Source organism: Triturus cristatus, chromosome 4_2 (genome assembly GCF_964204655.1).
Source record: "Triturus cristatus chromosome 4_2, aTriCri1.1, whole genome shotgun sequence".
Classification (NCBI taxonomy): Eukaryota; Metazoa; Chordata; class Amphibia; order Caudata; family Salamandridae; genus Triturus; species Triturus cristatus.
In genome coordinates this window covers 551,901,191-551,918,299 of record NC_140586.1, presented here as the reverse complement: position 1 = coordinate 551,918,299, position 17,109 = coordinate 551,901,191, and the positions used below count along the sequence as shown (strand labels likewise).

The 17,109-nt window shown below is 46.3% G+C and overlaps 1 protein-coding gene across 2 annotated transcripts in view; it reads left to right on the top strand.

The window, feature by feature from the left end:
- Nucleotides 1-17,109, top strand: part of TGFBR3 (transforming growth factor beta receptor 3) — a 339,353-nt gene that overhangs the window by 258,721 nt on the left and 63,523 nt on the right. For both annotated transcript variants that reach the window (XM_085602172.1, XM_085602173.1), the window contains exon 13: nucleotides 5,372-5,492. In XM_085602172.1, coding sequence (XP_085458298.1) covers nucleotides 5,372-5,492 — 121 coding nt within the window. The remainder of the gene's footprint in view (nucleotides 1-5,371; nucleotides 5,493-17,109) is intronic.

Genomic DNA, 17,109 nt, shown 5'->3' with positions numbered 1-17,109 from the left:
TCGCTCTTTTCTACGGACTTGCCCGTTTTGGGGCTTGACTGAGACTATGAGGTGTTTGAGTTTGTGGGTGGCTAGTTGCCAGGGTTGTGTTTTGGGTGGGGGAGGGGGTTGTTTTGGGGTTGGGAAGGTCCCGTCCGATGTTGTCTATGCCCGCTTTGTTTTGGCTTGTCCCCACCCGCTGATTCCCTGCCCATTGCATGGCGCTCCCGACCCCCGCGAGGAATGCCGGGCCTAAAGGTAGTGACCCTTAATGTTCAGGGTCTGAACAACCCGGTGAAGCGCAGAGCGATCCTGTCGTTGCTGGAGGGGACGCAGGCGGACATTTGCCTTTTGCAGGAGACACACTTATTGCCCCGAGATTGCCATAGGATGCGTTCTGCTAAGTTCCCTACCCAGTTCTTTTCCTCGGCAGCGAACAAGACGGCGGGGGTAGCCATTCTCCTAGCGAGCTCCTTTCGGGGGGAGGTGTTGCATAAGTGTGCTGAACAGAAGGGGAGGCTCCTTGCGTATCGCATGCGCCTGGGAGGCATAGCATTTACGGTCGGCTCCGTTTATAGCCCAAACGATCACCAAGAGCGCTTCCTAGATTCCGCGCTGGTGGATGTCACTGCTTCCCCCGACCGCCACATTATCTTGGGGGGTGACCTCAACATTGTCTTTGACTCTGTGATGGACAGATCGGCGCAGCGCTTCCCGCAGACGGGGGAACTGTCCCAGGCTGGGAGGGCCCGGATTGCGGAAATGGATTTGCACGACCTCTGGCGCTCCATGCACCCCACGGATAGGGACTACTCTTACTTCTCGCACACACACCGAACCTATTCACGGCTGGACTACCTCCTGGTGAGTGGACCGATGCGTGCCGCTGCCACGGCGGCGGACATCGGGGTCCTGACCCTGTCTGACCACTCCCCAGTCACCGGCGTTTTCCAGTGGCCGGCGGCCTCCCCCTCTCGGGGGGTGTGGCGCCTCCGGGATACACTTCTACACAAAAAGTCGGTGGTGCAACGCATCGGGGAGGTCATACAGGACTATCTCACCCACAATAGCAACACTGACACCTCGCAGGCGACCCAGTGGGCGGCATTGAAGGCCGTCCTCCGGGGGGAATTCATCTCTATCTCTGCAGCTGAGAATAAGGAGCGGCAACTGAAGAGGGATGAGCTGACAGCTCAAGTCCGGGAGCTTGAGCAGGTCCACCGCCGCACGGGGGCGCCGAGGGTGTGGAGGCAGTTGAAGGCAGCGAGGAAGCTCCTGTCGGCTCTGGATCTTGACAGGGCGGAGTACGCTGCCCTACGCTTGAAACATGCCTACTACACTGGGGGGGACAGATGTGGCAAGCTCCTAGCACACCGGCTCCGGGTCGCGCAACAGCGCAGCGTTGTGAAAGAATTGGTGGGCGCGGACGGGGGGGTTGTCTCCGGGGACGCGGAGGTAGCGGAGTCTTTCCGCGGCTTCTACGAGGCGCTGTATGCTGAGGAGCCCTCCTCGCCACGGGATGCCGACGGCTATTTGGAGTCGGTGACCCTCCCGGTACTGGATACGGCTCAGGCTGACCACCTGGAGCGGGACATCCATGTTGAGGAAGTGATTTCAGCTATCGCGCGGCTGAAACATGGCAAGGCCCCGGGCCCGGACGGGTACACGTCGCTATTTTACAAGACTTTTTGCACGGCCGTGGCCCCTGTCCTTACTCGGCTATTTAACTCTTTCTCCGAACCGGGAGCCATCCCTCCGGATCTCCTGAGGGCGACGGTCGCGGTAATCCCGAAACCTGGGAAGGAACGGGCCCTCTGCGGCTCGTACCGACCCATCTCGCTTTTAAATGTCGACCTCAAGTTGTACACGGGGATTCTCGCGTCCAGGCTGAGTCCACACCTCCCCGACCTGGTGGAGGCGGACCAGGCTGGTTTTGTGCCCGGCAGACAGACGGTTGACAACACCAAGAGGGTGACGCATGTTCTGGAGAAGGCCTCAAGGATCTCGGGGGAGCGGATGTTGCTGTCCGTTGATGCGGAGAAGGCCTTCGACAGAGTTCACTGGCCGTATCTTGAGCTGGTCCTCAGGAAACTGGGAATCGGCGATAAGTTCCGCACCATGGTATTTAACTGCTATCAGCATCCTTCAGCGTCGGTGCGGGTCAACGGGTGTAGTTCCGGTGGCTTTGCCATCGAGCGCGGCACGCGGCAGGGCTGCCCTCTTTCGCCGCTCTTGTTTGCCCTCTACATGGAGCCGTTTGCTCAGAGGATTCGTAATAATCCGGATGCTGTCGGGGTCCGGATGGGCCAGTACGTCCACACCGTCAGTCTCTACGCGGATGATGTCCTGCTGACTTTGGACGACCCTAGGAGGTCGCTGCCTGCTTGCCTCCGAGAGCTGGACGCCTTTGCGGGGGTGGCCGGCTTCAAAATGAATATGAGCAAGTCGATGGCATTAGACGTGTCCCTGGCTGCGGAAACCAGGAGGGATCTTCAGCGGCTCTTCCCCATGCAGTGGTCCTCGTCCACGGTGCCGTATCTGGGGATTCTGCTGGCGCCTACATTACCGGAGATGGTTACGGCCAATTATGCCTCCCTCAGCAGGAAGATCAAGGACGAGCTTGGCCGCTGGAACAAAGGCCTGCTGTCCTGGCTGGGGCGAATCGCGGCGGTCAAGATGACGGTGTTGCCCCAGATACTATATCTTTTCCGGGCCCTTCCGCTCCAACCCCCGGTGGGCTGGATACGACAAATGCAGGCTGACATCTCCCGCTTTGTCTGGCAGGGCCGCAGGCCACGCATGAAGAGGGTCCTCTCCACGCTTGCTCCGGAAGCGGGGGGGCTCGGCATTCCGGACCTCCGTAAGTACTTTCAGGCGGCACAGCTCCGCTATCTGGTGGAGTGGAGCAGGTGGGAGTCCGACAAACATTGGCTCTTCCAAGACCAGGCAGTGGCGGGCCGCACCTTACAAGAGGTTCCATTCCTGCGCCGCGTGCATCGCCCCCCTAATCTTTACGCTTCCTTTGTTACGCGGGTCCGCCTGCGTGTGTGGGACGCGGTCTGTGAGGCCCGGGGCCTTACCACCTTCCCTTCGCCGCTCACTCCCATTGCGGGCAACCCGGACTTCTCCCCAGGGATGGAGCCGGGGGTTTTCTCCCACTGGGTGCAGGCGGGCTGCAGGGCACTTTTCCAGATCTATGGCCTGGAAGGAGTGGTTCCTTTTCAGCACCTCCGCCAGGAGTTCGGCCTGACGGAGCTGGACAGATTGCGCTACATGCAAGTTCGGCATTGGGCCCTCCAGCCCCAGGTGCGTGCCACCGCCGCCCGTCCAATTACACCGTATGAGAGGTGGTTGGCTACTCGGACCTCCGACGCTAAACTGATCACCGACTTGTACAAATACCTACAACCCCCGCCGTTTCACTACTACAACCCGGGGAGGGAGCGTTGGCACAGGGAATTGGGTAGGACACTCAGCCACAAGGAATGGGACAAAATTGCGTATCGGGCGCGGCACTCTGCATATCACACGGGCCTTACGGAGACCTTTACTAAGGTGTCCACATACTGGTACTACACCCCGGAGAGACTGTATGAAATGCATAAACACACTGACAGGGGGTGCTGGCGGAGCTGCGGGCAGGAAGGTACCCTTACACACATTCTTTGGGATTGCCCAGTGCTGACCGCCTACTGGAAGGAAGTCTTGGACGAGGTGGATAAGCACTTTGGGATAGAGCTGCCGCGACTCCCGGCGTATGTCCTGTTGGGCCTCCCCAATGACCTAATGTACCCACTGAAGTCCCGTAGGGGTAGGCAGATCGCAATCGCGCTGGGGTCTGCGGTTCAGAACATTCTAATCCACTGGCGCACAACCACCGTCCCCTCCATCACCGGTTGGTTGCATAGGCTCTGGCATGTGCTGGGGATGGAGAAGCTGTCGCTTACGGTTGCGGGGGAGATAGACCAATTTGAAGAGCTATGGCAACCCTTTCTAGCGCTGCTGTCCACGGAATTCCGGGAGCTCACCTGCCCGAGGTATCTTAGGCTTCTCAGGCTGACGCCGCCGGTGACCCCGGCGGACTAGCTTACATGTGAGACGGGGACCCCCCGGGGAGGGGGGGGGGGTGCGGGGCTTCCTGGTTAGGATTACTCTGATGCGGGACCATAGGACGGGGGGGGGGGGGGGAGTGTTGTTGTTTCGTTACTGGGAGGATGGGGGATGGGAGGGGGGGATTGTGTTCTGTTGAGGTGTTGATGGGGGGGGGTTTTATTGCTTAGATTTGGGGTGTCGGATACGCGTGCGGGGATTCCACAGCTTGTATTTCTAGCTTTCATTTACTGTGTTTTTCCCCCTGACCCACCGCGCTACCTATTGCCAACCCTCTGGAGTTGCACCCTTTTTCTTTGACTGTATTCCATGTATCCTGCCCTCCTATCCCCCTCCCCCATTGTTTGTTTTGTCTCAATAAAAACGTTTTAAACATAAACTACACTACTTTCAGTCTATATTTCCTTTATTTGTATTTTTAAATAACTTGTACCATACACATCTGACAGAGTTGCAGATGTGCCCTGGCTTACTCTCTGCTTCTTTGTGGCTTTTTTTGAGATCACGGCAGCTGTGGTTGGGCATGAGCGTGAAGAAGAGTCTGGTATGGAATGTAGAATCGTCCGTTCTTAGGATCCTCTCCATTGGATCTTCATCGCACTACATTGTCACCCTGGCAGAAGTTTCTTTTAGATTGGGGTGAGAATTTGTAGGTCTAAAGATTGGCCACAGAAAAAGACATTGTGTTGCTTACGTGACCTCTTAGCATGCTAGAGCCATCCCAGGTCTGGTCAATTAGATCAGTATCACTGTACTGAGTCTGAAGGGTGTTTGTGGGAGTGGCCAATCCTGTGCAGATGGTACGAGTGGTCACTAGTACCATTACTATCTACATTTAAACGCTGGTCACTCATTGGTCTCAGCATGTTTGAAGAACCCATCATCAGGAGGATGCCTTTTCATCCACTGTGTGGTACTTCCTTAAAACACACAGTGGTAGTAGAAATGGCTTTATGCAGCACAGCAAGTCAATCCTTTAACAGCAGCTTTTATTTTATTCCTGTCACTATATATTTCTAGCATATAAATCACGAAGACAGAATGCTTTTTATGACTGAAAATGTCATTCCACGGTACTTTCGCGTTGAATTCTGCTGCTCTGCATTTTCCATGACATTGTGTCACACTGTTTTTGAAATTGTTGTTCATAACACTTAAATCTCATGTTCCCGTTGAGTAAACAGTACTGATAAAGAGACATCTGCGCGACTTCTTTGGCAAGGACCAGGAGCTTTATTTTGGGAGAATCCCTGACCTCGGCCTGTTTTTTTCCACCCAACAGTGCATCCCACCCGACGAAGCCTGTGATTCCCTCAAAGCCGAAATGATTTTGGCCATGATGCAAAACAAGAAGACGTTTACTAAGCCCCTCGCTGTTGTTTCTCATGACGAGAAGTCACAAGGTAGGGGATATCTCACAGGCTCCTTCACAGTTGTGTTAAATATATCATTGAAGAAATTGGTATATATATTATTTTTTTGTTGTGTGTGAGTCTTTTTACTCTAAATGAAGCATTGATAGAAACGGAAAGCCTTTGTCCACCACTGTGTCACTAAACAAGGCGACAAAGAATGCCTCTGTGATGTCAGCCGTGGGCAACGACATTCTATTTGTGGCTGCTGACGCTGCTGTCCTGCTGCTGTCAGTGCTGCCACACGTGTGTCAAGTTTTTGCTTCCTTTTCCGGGATTACGAGGTGTGGGAAGGTGACAAATGCCGTGGTTAGGTATCCTGCCCTGTGATTCCCCATCTTGCCTTTCCACAACCCTGGTGTTGCTGATGTGTGGGGACAGTCGACCCTGGAAGGGTGTGTGTGTGTGAGTTAAGCTCATGCGAATGTCCTGCACAACATATTTCTATAGCTCCTTTATAAAGGACTGCGCTGTCTGGGACTCAGAAGCACTCTCTCATATTAACGAAAACTGCCAATATACGCTGAGAAGGAAACCTCTTTGGGATCTCTTGAGGTGTTGAAATGATCTCAAGCATGAAGAATTTAGCATTTATTGCTGCATATTTTGAGGAATCACGCAGAACTATCTTTGCAGTGGACTTGGAAGATAAATGTATTTATTTATTTAGGTAAAGATTTTTAACTCATAGCCCTGTGACAGAAGCCACTTTGTAGTTCTGCTGCATTATGAAGAAGTCTATGCAAAAACCTCTCCAATGATGGATCCATGCCAGTAGTAGATCAGGATCAACCGAAGATATTCTTTTGTGGTCTTTTGTCAGTAGTTGATTTGCGCTCTTTGGCACTCTGTCTCGTTTAAAGCATAACCGTCTAACGGACGCCACTTCATTGAGCTGCACGATGAATCCATGCCAGAAATAGGTCAAAATAAACCCAAGATACACAGTTGTGTTTTTTCTGGTGGTTGGTTTGTGCTCTTTGACACTCTGAGCTTCGTGGAAGGAACTAAGGGGCAAGGGATTTTGCGATTGCAAACAGTGCGATTCGCATAAATCGGACGTTTGCGATCGCAAAATAGCCTTTTGCAATGCATGGAAGTTTTTGGGATGCACAATTCAGCTAATCGCAATTTCTTGCGATTTCCTAAATTGCGATTGCATTTAAGGGATCTCAATTTACGATTCCTTAAATGCAATGCTCGAAGCACTTTGAAATATCGATTTAGCTAGTTGGGCTTGCAAATTACTGAAAAATAAAACTGGTCGGTAATTTGCAAAAACTTTGAAAAATGCACTAAAGTGCATTTTTCAAAGTTTCATGTTACACACACACACATGCCTTTGGGGTATATGTGTGGGCAACATGGGTGCACATTGCAATTTCAGGGGTGCAACAGGGTGTCCTTTTGACACCCTTGAAATTGCATGCGCAATGTGCAAGTACCTAATTGGTACTCGCAAATTGCACATGCTTTTCCCATAGACCCATAGGAATGAATCGGAAACCATTCCTTAATTGCGACTCGAAATTTGCGAGTCGCAATTAAGGAATGTTTAGGAATCGCTACTTAATTAGTGATTCCATATGCATAGGTTTTTGCGAGTCCTTAATTGCGATTCCTTAATATTCGCTATTAAGGTCTCGCAAAATCCTACCTTGATGCATGTGCCAGTAAATGCTTCTTCGAATAGATTTTTTAACAGTCAAAATGTATACGCAATGTGTATTTTCTTAAATGGAAAGGCTCTAATGTGATATGGTAGCCCTCCCGCTACAACTCTAATCCTTTTGAAGGTAAATTGTCTGAGTAGCCCGAGCTGCAGAGTGTTGGTACTATATAATTTTTGGATTGGGCATCCCCAGACGTTGGATACCCCAGTACCATAGCCAGTTGTTGTCACAATCTGTACCTTTTTTTACTCTTTCTACACCAGCTGTGGTACTTAGTCCTGCCCCATCACATCACATCATGCTCTCCGCACATGACCGCTTCTGCAAACCCTCCTGGCCTATAGGGTATAGCTAACTAGGTTCCCAGATGAATCCTAGAAATGGCATAAATACCACTGGAAAGATCAGAATGCAGCTTTTTCTGGCAAGCTATTTCCTGTATGCACATAGCAACTGGGTTCCCCTGACGACACGAAGAAACTACACTGACCAATAACAAATCTTTCGGCAGGGCATTCGGGCTCTCTCTAAACGTCATGACTCACCTACTTATTCCTGTCACTTTCAGACAGCCCCATGCCCTGTTGCAACAGGCTATAAACTAATGTCATTGCACCTAATATATTCTGTGTCTGGTTCTCACCAAATATTATCCATAGCGAATTCTTGAAAGTAAAATAATCTGAACATTCTCTATTACCCCAGCTGAAGAGACTCGAGTAGAATGTGATCTCCCTTCACCCGAATAACAACCCAGTTAGTTTAACACAATCCAGCACATGACTCTACTCCCACTAAGTCTCCCATCCAGATATGTATTCTTAATTTAATCTATCTTGGGCTGGGCGTAGCCACCTGCACCTCTATCACCCTAATACGGTGTGTGTTCACACCTTTATGCCTTTTGACATAATCCCTGCTTCCTATGTAAACCACTCCTCTACCTTTCGAGGCTAAATCCACGAAATGTAAGTACTCAAAATAGGATAAGAAATTCAAATAGAGTAGAGAGCCATTCTAATGCACGTATTACTTGAGAACTTGCAGCAGGGAAAGAAAGTCCATGTCTGAAGCGACTCATTTTTCTAGGAGGGCTAAAGTTCCAGTGCTTAATTTGTAAAAGAACAAGTGCTGGACCTACATTTTTCTAAGGAGCCTGCTGGTGTAGTTGTCGAATGTTGTGGTTGCTGAATACCAAGACAGCCTAGAATTTATTTCACCACATGCCTCTTTAATCCATCACTATACTCTCCCTGCCACAATATCTCTCTCGCTTAGGTTAGTTTTCATTCCTCCTTTCTAAATTTGCTGCTGGTTTTCTGCCTTTTTCTTCCTTTTTCCCCCTCTTCCGCTTTTCTCTTTTTTGTTCCGGGTCAAGATTTTTCAAATACATCTCAGTCCCCAATAAATAGTGCCGGTGCGGCACACCTGCAACCATCGCCTCAAATCAAGCACTGAGTGTATCGTGCAGTCTCTCACACACGCCTCAGTCTCTTGAATTCATGGTGGGATATATGGACCAGTCTTACCTGGCTTTGGCCTCATTATCAGCTTGTTATGCTGTAATCACATCAAAGTAAAAAAGAAAAAATCTACAGAATTCTGCCAAAACTGGAAAAACAGCCAGGACTAGAAATTGTTCAACCACAGTCATGCAGCCCCTATATTTTGTATACTTGGGCAGTCTGGAACTTTGCTGAGGGATCTCACCAGCAACTGTTTTTGATTAACTCAGTGGAGGCACACATTTAAACAATTAAAAAAAAGCTACATTCTTCAGCAACCCACCCCACGGGCCCCCCACGGAAATACTGTTAGTGTAAACAAAATCTAGCTATGGCAATTAATTGACTTGAATTAAGTAAAAACCAAGGCTACTCCTGCAGATGTCCTGTAGATAAATGATACAGGTTATTCTGCTGCCAAATGCAATTTACAGTTATTTCCAGGGACTATCATCAGCATAGCATTCCTCAAAAGTATTTCCATAACAATTCGGGGCCCGTTTCACTAAAAATAAATATAATGGAATATCTGTAAGCAAGCCTCGATGCAGGACATTTCTTGGACCACTTCCCAGAGTATTGTGCGGTTTCAGGCACAGCACACAATGGGGCTTTATCAACATATCCTGACAATGGTGGCACCCTGCCATGATAAATCCGACCTGCTGCACTTTGTTATAGTCACCCTGAGCTGCCTGCACAGATGCACAACAAATGAAACAGGATCCCTGAAAGCTAACGTTTACAGCTCTGAGATGTCATCTATTCTTTGATTTCTTCGATATGAAATTGACTCAAAAATAAACTTCCACCGCGCGACACCTCCTACATGCCTTAATACGAAAGTATTCACATATCCCATGTCTCCTATATTAGGTGAAAATTACAGAGGCGTATTCTTTGATAATTATTGAATTCATTAAAAATCCAAAGTGGTGAAACTTTTCAATGATTGGCCCGTTTTATATGAACATATTAAAAGCAAATCCTCAGTGTGAAATTAAACAAATACACACACACCCTATCCAGAGAGGAAAATATGAAACCATTTAGAACATAATCACAGATCAGTCACGCTGGCTGCAGTGAGTTCATCTCTCAAACTGACCAATGACAGCCCAGCCTACAGCGCCTAGATGAGGTCTGGAGCAGACTACATTAGGCAGAGGAGGGTGCAGGAAAGCAATTGGAGAGCCCTGACATTCTTAATTCAGTAATAATTGCCTCTTCGATTATGTGGTGTATAGACTGCTTGGGAGCTGACCAGTAATCTTGATCATATTGTTAAGTTTTACAAGACTAAGGTGGTTCCACGCTGACTTTTTGTCTCTTTTTTGTTTTTGTTTTTGTACTCTTTAAGGATTCACAACTCTCAGTTGAGTCTGCTGTTTTGACATGCATGGCACTGCCCACTTACTGGCTGAATCTCAAAGTTTTTATCCACACCGGAACACTTTGCTGACCGTTTGTACGCCAACATATGTGTTTTAATACACTTGGCACTGGAAAACCACTGACACTCTGTTTGCAGGACAGAAGAGACTACAGGTGTTTCAAGTCCACATCCCATCTCCAGCATCCAGTTGATGGGGAAACACCAACATGAAATGAAGAGTCAGTGGTAGTGCACCTACCTGCCTCAGGCTCTGATGATTCCCAAGTGTGTGTGGATCTTCCTGATTGGTCCCATGCAGCCTATGGAACATTGAAGGAAAGTTTCCTCTGCATATGTTACATCCAAATGGAGCTGAACATCCTCCTGTAGCTTAGAACCCTATCAAAAGCATAGCATTATTATTTCCTGCTCAGAGCAAAAGGCAGATCTCTTTTTGGGAGAGATAGCTGGCCACAGCCACAACAGAAGTCCTTGACGAAATACCCTTAGGTATGGGGGCCACCCAGTGCAAACGCCCAACTCCTCTAGAAAGCTAGCCGATGCGATCCCTAAGAGAGAGCAAATCATAATTGAGGACCTTGATAGAAATTCCGACAAATAATAAGTCCTAAGGGGAAGACACCACTCTGGTCAGATCTCTGGTGGAAGCCCGGATCAGAGTTGTAGATGACTACTCAAACCCACCACCACTCCTGGGCCACCTACGAGTTCCCTTATGTTCTTTCCCTTAATCTTCAGGGTGGCTACAGTGTGGCTCATACCCATGCCACCCTTCTAAAACTGGAGCATGAAATAAGATTTACAACTGGCCCTGACACGAAGCCTGGAAGCATGCCCAGTGGGGATTTAAGAATATCCAATAGAAGAAGCCACTCCCCAGAAAGGCCCAGCCTCTGGAGTCCATTCCTTTTACCATGTACATTGATAGCCTAAACCGACAACAGGAGTAAGGTTTAGAGGTAGTATCCACTCTGGAGAGAAGGCTGCTTAATGCAACAACAGGAACCAACCCATGAGTGTCTAGAAGGGAAGTGTCCCTTTGACCTAACGCCTACCCTGTGGAGTTGGTCATTAACCTTGAAATCAGTGAGATGGAAAAACTGGTCTGACTACAACCGTAGTGGTATTCAAAATCACAAGAGCAACCCTAATGTCCCTGCGAACCGGGTAAGTACAACGTACTGAAAAACAATGTTCACAAGGAACTCATTTGGAATTCATTTCCTATCACAAACAACATCAATGGTTGTCTTTGAATGAATCTTTCACCAAGTTAACATAAAGTTAACAAATCATACAGTAAGCCTACACACAGAAATTATTTTACAAAGCCTCAGCCGAGGTCTTTTATTGGACTAGAAAATTGTCAAAACACATATAAAAACATATCATATGTACAATATTCCTCTCTTATTCTATTATATTTACAGTGCAAAGTGACCCCAGTGAAACCATAACCATACAGACACCAATATACAAAATACTTTGTAAAAATACCAAAAGAAGGTTATTGGAATTTTTTTTAAACAAGGACAGTTTTGTAAATGTTATAATGATACAGTCAGAGCTGTCTCTTATTGTGTTTGTCGACGACGTTTCGACCCACTTCTAGATGCCGGGTCTCATCAGGACTGTTAATATGGGGACTGGTGAAGGAAAAAAGAGAAGGAAGTGTATGACTATTTTGGGACAGAATAAAAATATTTTCAATTAAGCACTATGAGTGTTTTATGTATAGTTGTAGGCTTACCTAGTTTATGGCATACACATGTCCATGTTGGATCCGGTATGCAAATTAAATAATAGTATCCGCACCTATAGATAATGAATATATATTTATTATAGGTCAGTGTTCACAAAGAAATTTAGACAATTTCTTATCAGTACACCACAAAGTGCAATAGTCAAATATACTCACTTAACCAATAGAGCATCTATTTATAGCTTCCACTGATATGGATGAATTGGTCGGAGTTGGACAGAATTCCTATTGTATGAGGAATAGGGATAGTTAATTAAGGTTAAATGATCTTTCACATTAGCACCATGGTGTCACATATCCCGGTAAAACACTTACTTGGCATTCTATATTATGGGTATCCCTTATTTTCGTGAAGCCCCATCATTCTAAGGTAATGCGACCTGTTCTTTTGGCGCTTTAACTGTGATGTGTAAAAAGCAAAATCATTATGATGTTCTATACATCATCTTCACAACCTTTTGCCTCTGCCACTCGATTGCAAATACTCACATTACTGCTGAGTTGTAATGTTGCAGCAAAAGGGGGTTCCGTGATAATAATGGCAGATAAATTGCACCTTCAACACGCTGTTAGTTCGTGTCTTGCCTGCAACGGACCGAATCACGCTGGCTCCTAGACTCGCAGAGCGCGTACCCGCTCTCTTTTTATGTCCGATTCAATAAAGGAATTGATGGCGGCCATCTTGTAATGGCTAAAATAGCGCGAAGGCTTTTCGCGATATGGTTCCAATAACCCATCCTTGCAGTCTAATAGATATTATGCCTCAGTGTTAAATAATCCATGACAATCACTATCACTGCATATATAATCGAAAAAGAAGCTCCATCTCGTTAGATTACGAAGGAGTAGCCATCTTAGACTGGGATTATCTCCTAGCCAGCTTGCCACTTTCATGTCCATGACAATCACTATCACTGCATATGTTAAATCAGAAATTAGGAGTTAGGTTACGAGGGAGTAGCCATTTTAGATTGGGATTATCTCATAGCCAGCTTGTCACTTTCATGTCCGTTTCGGCAAGGAAAATGGTTGCAGCCATCTTGTAATGGATAAAGTAGTCCAAAGACTCTTCACGATATGATTTCAATACCCCATCCTCACGATCTAGTAGGCAATCAACGCTTAATAACCCATAAGGGTTCTTATCACTGCATTGAAAGTGGCAAGCTGGCTAGGAGATAATCCCAGTCTAAGATGGCTACTCCTTCGTAATCTAACGAGATGGAGCTTCTTTTTCGATTATATATGCAGTGATAGTGATTGTCATGGATTATTTAACACTGAGGCATAATATCTATTAGACTGCAAGGATGGGTTATTGGAACCATATCGCGAAAAGCCTTCGCGCTATTTTAGCCATTACAAGATGGCCGCCATCAATTCCTTTATTGAATCGGACATAAAAAGAGAGCGGGTACGCGAGTCTAGGAGCCAGCGTGATTCGGTCCGTTGCAGGCAAGACACGAACTAACAGCGTGTTGAAGGTGCAATTTATCTGCCATTATTATCACGGAACCCCCTTTTGCTGCAACATTACAACTCAGCAGTAATGTGAGTATTTGCAATCGAGTGGCAGAGGCAAAAGGTTGTGAAGATGATGTATAGAACATCATAATGATTTTGCTTTTTACACATCACAGTTAAAGCGCCAAAAGAACAGGTCGCATTACCTTAGAATGATGGGGCTTCACGAAAATAAGGGATACCCATAATATAGAATGCCAAGTAAGTGTTTTACCGGGATATGTGACACCATGGTGCTAATGTGAAAGATCATTTAACCTTAATTAACTATCCCTATTCCTCATACAATAGGAATTCTGTCCAACTCCGACCAATTCATCCATATCAGTGGAAGCTATAAATAGATGCTCTATTGGTTAAGTGAGTATATTTGACTATTGCACTTTGTGGTGTACTGATAAGAAATTGTCTAAATTTCTTTGTGAACACTGACCTATAATAAATATATATTCATTATCTATAGGTGCGGATACTATTATTTAATTTGCATACCGGATCCAACATGGACATGTGTATGCCATAAACTAGGTAAGCCTACAACTATACATAAAACACTCATAGTGCTTAATTGAAAATATTTTTATTCTGTCCCAAAATAGTCATACACTTCCTTCTCTTTTTTCCTTCACCAGTCCCCATATTAACAGTCCTGATGAGACCCGGCATCTAGAAGTGGGTCGAAACGTCGTCGACAAACACAATAAGAGACAGCTCTGACTGTATCATTATAACATTTACAAAACTGTCCTTGTTTAAAAAAAATTCCAATAACCTTCTTTTGGTATTTTTACAAAGTATTTTGTATATTGGTGTCTGTATGGTTATGGTTTCACTGGGGTCACTTTGCACTGTAAATATAATAGAATAAGAGAGGAATATTGTACATATGATATGTTTTTATATGTGTTTTGACAATTTTCTAGTCCAATAAAAGACCTCGGCTGAGGCTTTGTAAAATAATTTCTGTGTGTAGGCTTACTGTATGATTTGTTAACTTTATGTTAACTTGGTGAAAGATTCATTCAAAGACAACCATTGATGTTGTTTGTGATAGGAAATGAATTCCAAATGAGTTCCTTGTGAACATTGTTTTTCAGTACGTACAACCGTAGTGGAGCATCCGCCTCCAGCCTCCTCCCCTGAGAATCAATATAGAATGCATAGAATAAGAAGATTGCACTGGCTTGCAAAGAGGTCCACCTTCAAACACAGAACCCTCATGCATATTGCTAAGATGATGGCTGAGTCTAGGCACAGATTATGTGATGATGGAAATATCCTGATAAAGTGATTCATCCTCACAGTGTCCACACCTTTAGTGTGGACTGTGGAGAGCGCCAGATGGTGAGCTGCGGCACAGAAACTGATCTAAAAGATCATGAAGGCCAGGCCCTCAGACAATTCCATGATCTGCCTGTTCAAAGACAATATGTCCATGATATTTTAGAAAGTTCCTTAAACATGGCTGTTTTCGATGGCTCAAAAACAGGATATGCAGCTTGTGTTTTGTTTGATGACAGCTTCCAGTGGCAGAATGCCTTGGTGGTAGTGTGCTCTATAAAAAACATATAACATATTATGACATATTGTTTATCTGATTTACGTCTGTCTTGCTACTGATAACTCTAGCAAACACTTGTAGTGCCCTGTGTATGGCCTTCAGTTCTTTCCACATGGAGGCATGAGCTGTTATATTAACTACCACAGATCGCAGTGAATGGGGCACCCAATGTTACTCCCCAGCCGACCCTCCTCGCTTCTGTCATGGTGACCACTGAAACAGGAAAACTGAGTACTCTAATGAGGCTTAGAAACAAAAGCCATCATTTTACCACCAGGAGATGAGAAATATATCACCAAAGTTTAGCACCATAGATTTCAAAACTGTGCAAGATAATAAACCATGGACCCAGATGCAGCCGTGGCATCATGAAGACACACTCCACTTACAGAGTGACAAAATTATGAGGCAAACACTTTAATTGAAGTCTGTTGAGAGGACCAATCATATGGAATACCATGCTGCCATTCACCTAGTCAGTTCCTCGTTTAGGGTGCACCCTCTGAGGGCAATCTGGAGACCTTCTTACGTAACCTGGAGTAATGGGGATCTGGCAGAAAGACCTATGAGCTGCAGGTCCTGAGAAGGTGCAGGCTGAGACTGGTGGATATCCTGGAGAAATCCACGATGGTGCTGAACCATGGGCATCCGTTCTGTGGTTTCTTTCACCTTTTTCTGCTCAGGTGCATGAATTAGCAAATTATCCACATATGAATGCAACATCATTGCTCTCTCTTGTTGCATCCCCACATAGGGAGTCAGAAACCTGGTAAAGAACGTGGTTGCGGATATGAGGCCAAATGGGATGAGTCATAAGTGCCAGTGAGTTCCTAGCACTAAACACTGCATACATTCCTAGTGACCCACGGTCTCTGGGCATGAGACAGGGATTCTGGAGATTGGTGAACATCAATGATTGACAATGGAAATGATTAGTTATTGCATCGCCATCTTCAAATATTTTGTCTGTATTAATCGGTTGATCCCCTTTAGGTTTATGGTTAGGCAAAAGAAGTCCGAGTTTTTGGGGACGAAAAAGACACTTTCATAGACTTCTAGACACTCTTCTCTGCCTGGAACTGGTGCCACCACACTGCTCTGAATCATTTTGAGCATAAATGCCATGTTCAGCACCTTCCTGGCAGGTCATGAAATCAGCAAGTGGTCAAGCCAAAGTTGGGCATCAGTGGCATTATCCCAGTAGAATTATTTTTCTTGATAATTTCTGACACACATCTGTCTCTAACTGAGCCTCTCCAGGCCTCTTGGGAATACATCAGTCACCCTTCTCCCCCAAATGGCCAATGCTAGCAAGGGGACGTGCTGAGGAGAATTGGTGGGGTATTTAGAGGGATGCTTTTCCTGCATGCCCTTAACTGTGCGACCTGGAATCATTCTTAATACAGTGGAGGGCTGATGTATTGGATAGGATCACTTTCCTTTGTCAAAAGATATAGATTTATCTTTCAGCGACTGTTTGTGCCTTTTTTTAAGGACTTTGAAGAAATTCGCTCCGATCCCTCCAGAGAGTCTGCCCCTCATGGAATACCTGAGCAGAAAGCTCTTTAGCCCATGATCCACTTTCCAGTCCCTGACATGGACATGCCCCAAGGTTAACACTAGAACTCCTGTACACACGGGTGATATGCCCAGACCACCAAAGGCCATGTCATACCTAATTTCTTTTTTTTTTTTTTTAATGATGTCCAAGACCTTTGAACAATTCCCATATCACCATAGTGCTAGCTACACAGATCTGCCCAGATGGTGCAGGCCAACTCATTGTCTTTCAGTGTACACTCGCTGCCTTGTGTCCTCACGTAGTACACCTAAGGTCAACTGAGCATAGTCCCTACATGGTGTTTTTGTTGTGTTGAAAGAACCAGGGATGGCAGATATCACTGATTAAAGTCCCTTGCTTCAACATAATGTAAGGGCCCACGTTGTTGTTCCGCTGGAAGGTCCAGCCAGAGCCAGCCTGACGCCATTAAAGGCAGCATGAACGCTGATCATCATCACTCTGAGCAAAGAGCCAAGAACTACGAGGACTTCGGGTCTTACGCCACTGCCTGCTGTGACCACATAACGAGTAGCAGGAGTAAAGAACCAATACTAGTCCCTGCGGGGGCCAAAAATGATAGGCAAATTAGGATGTGGCGGGGTTTCTCCCTTTGTTGTCTCATCCCA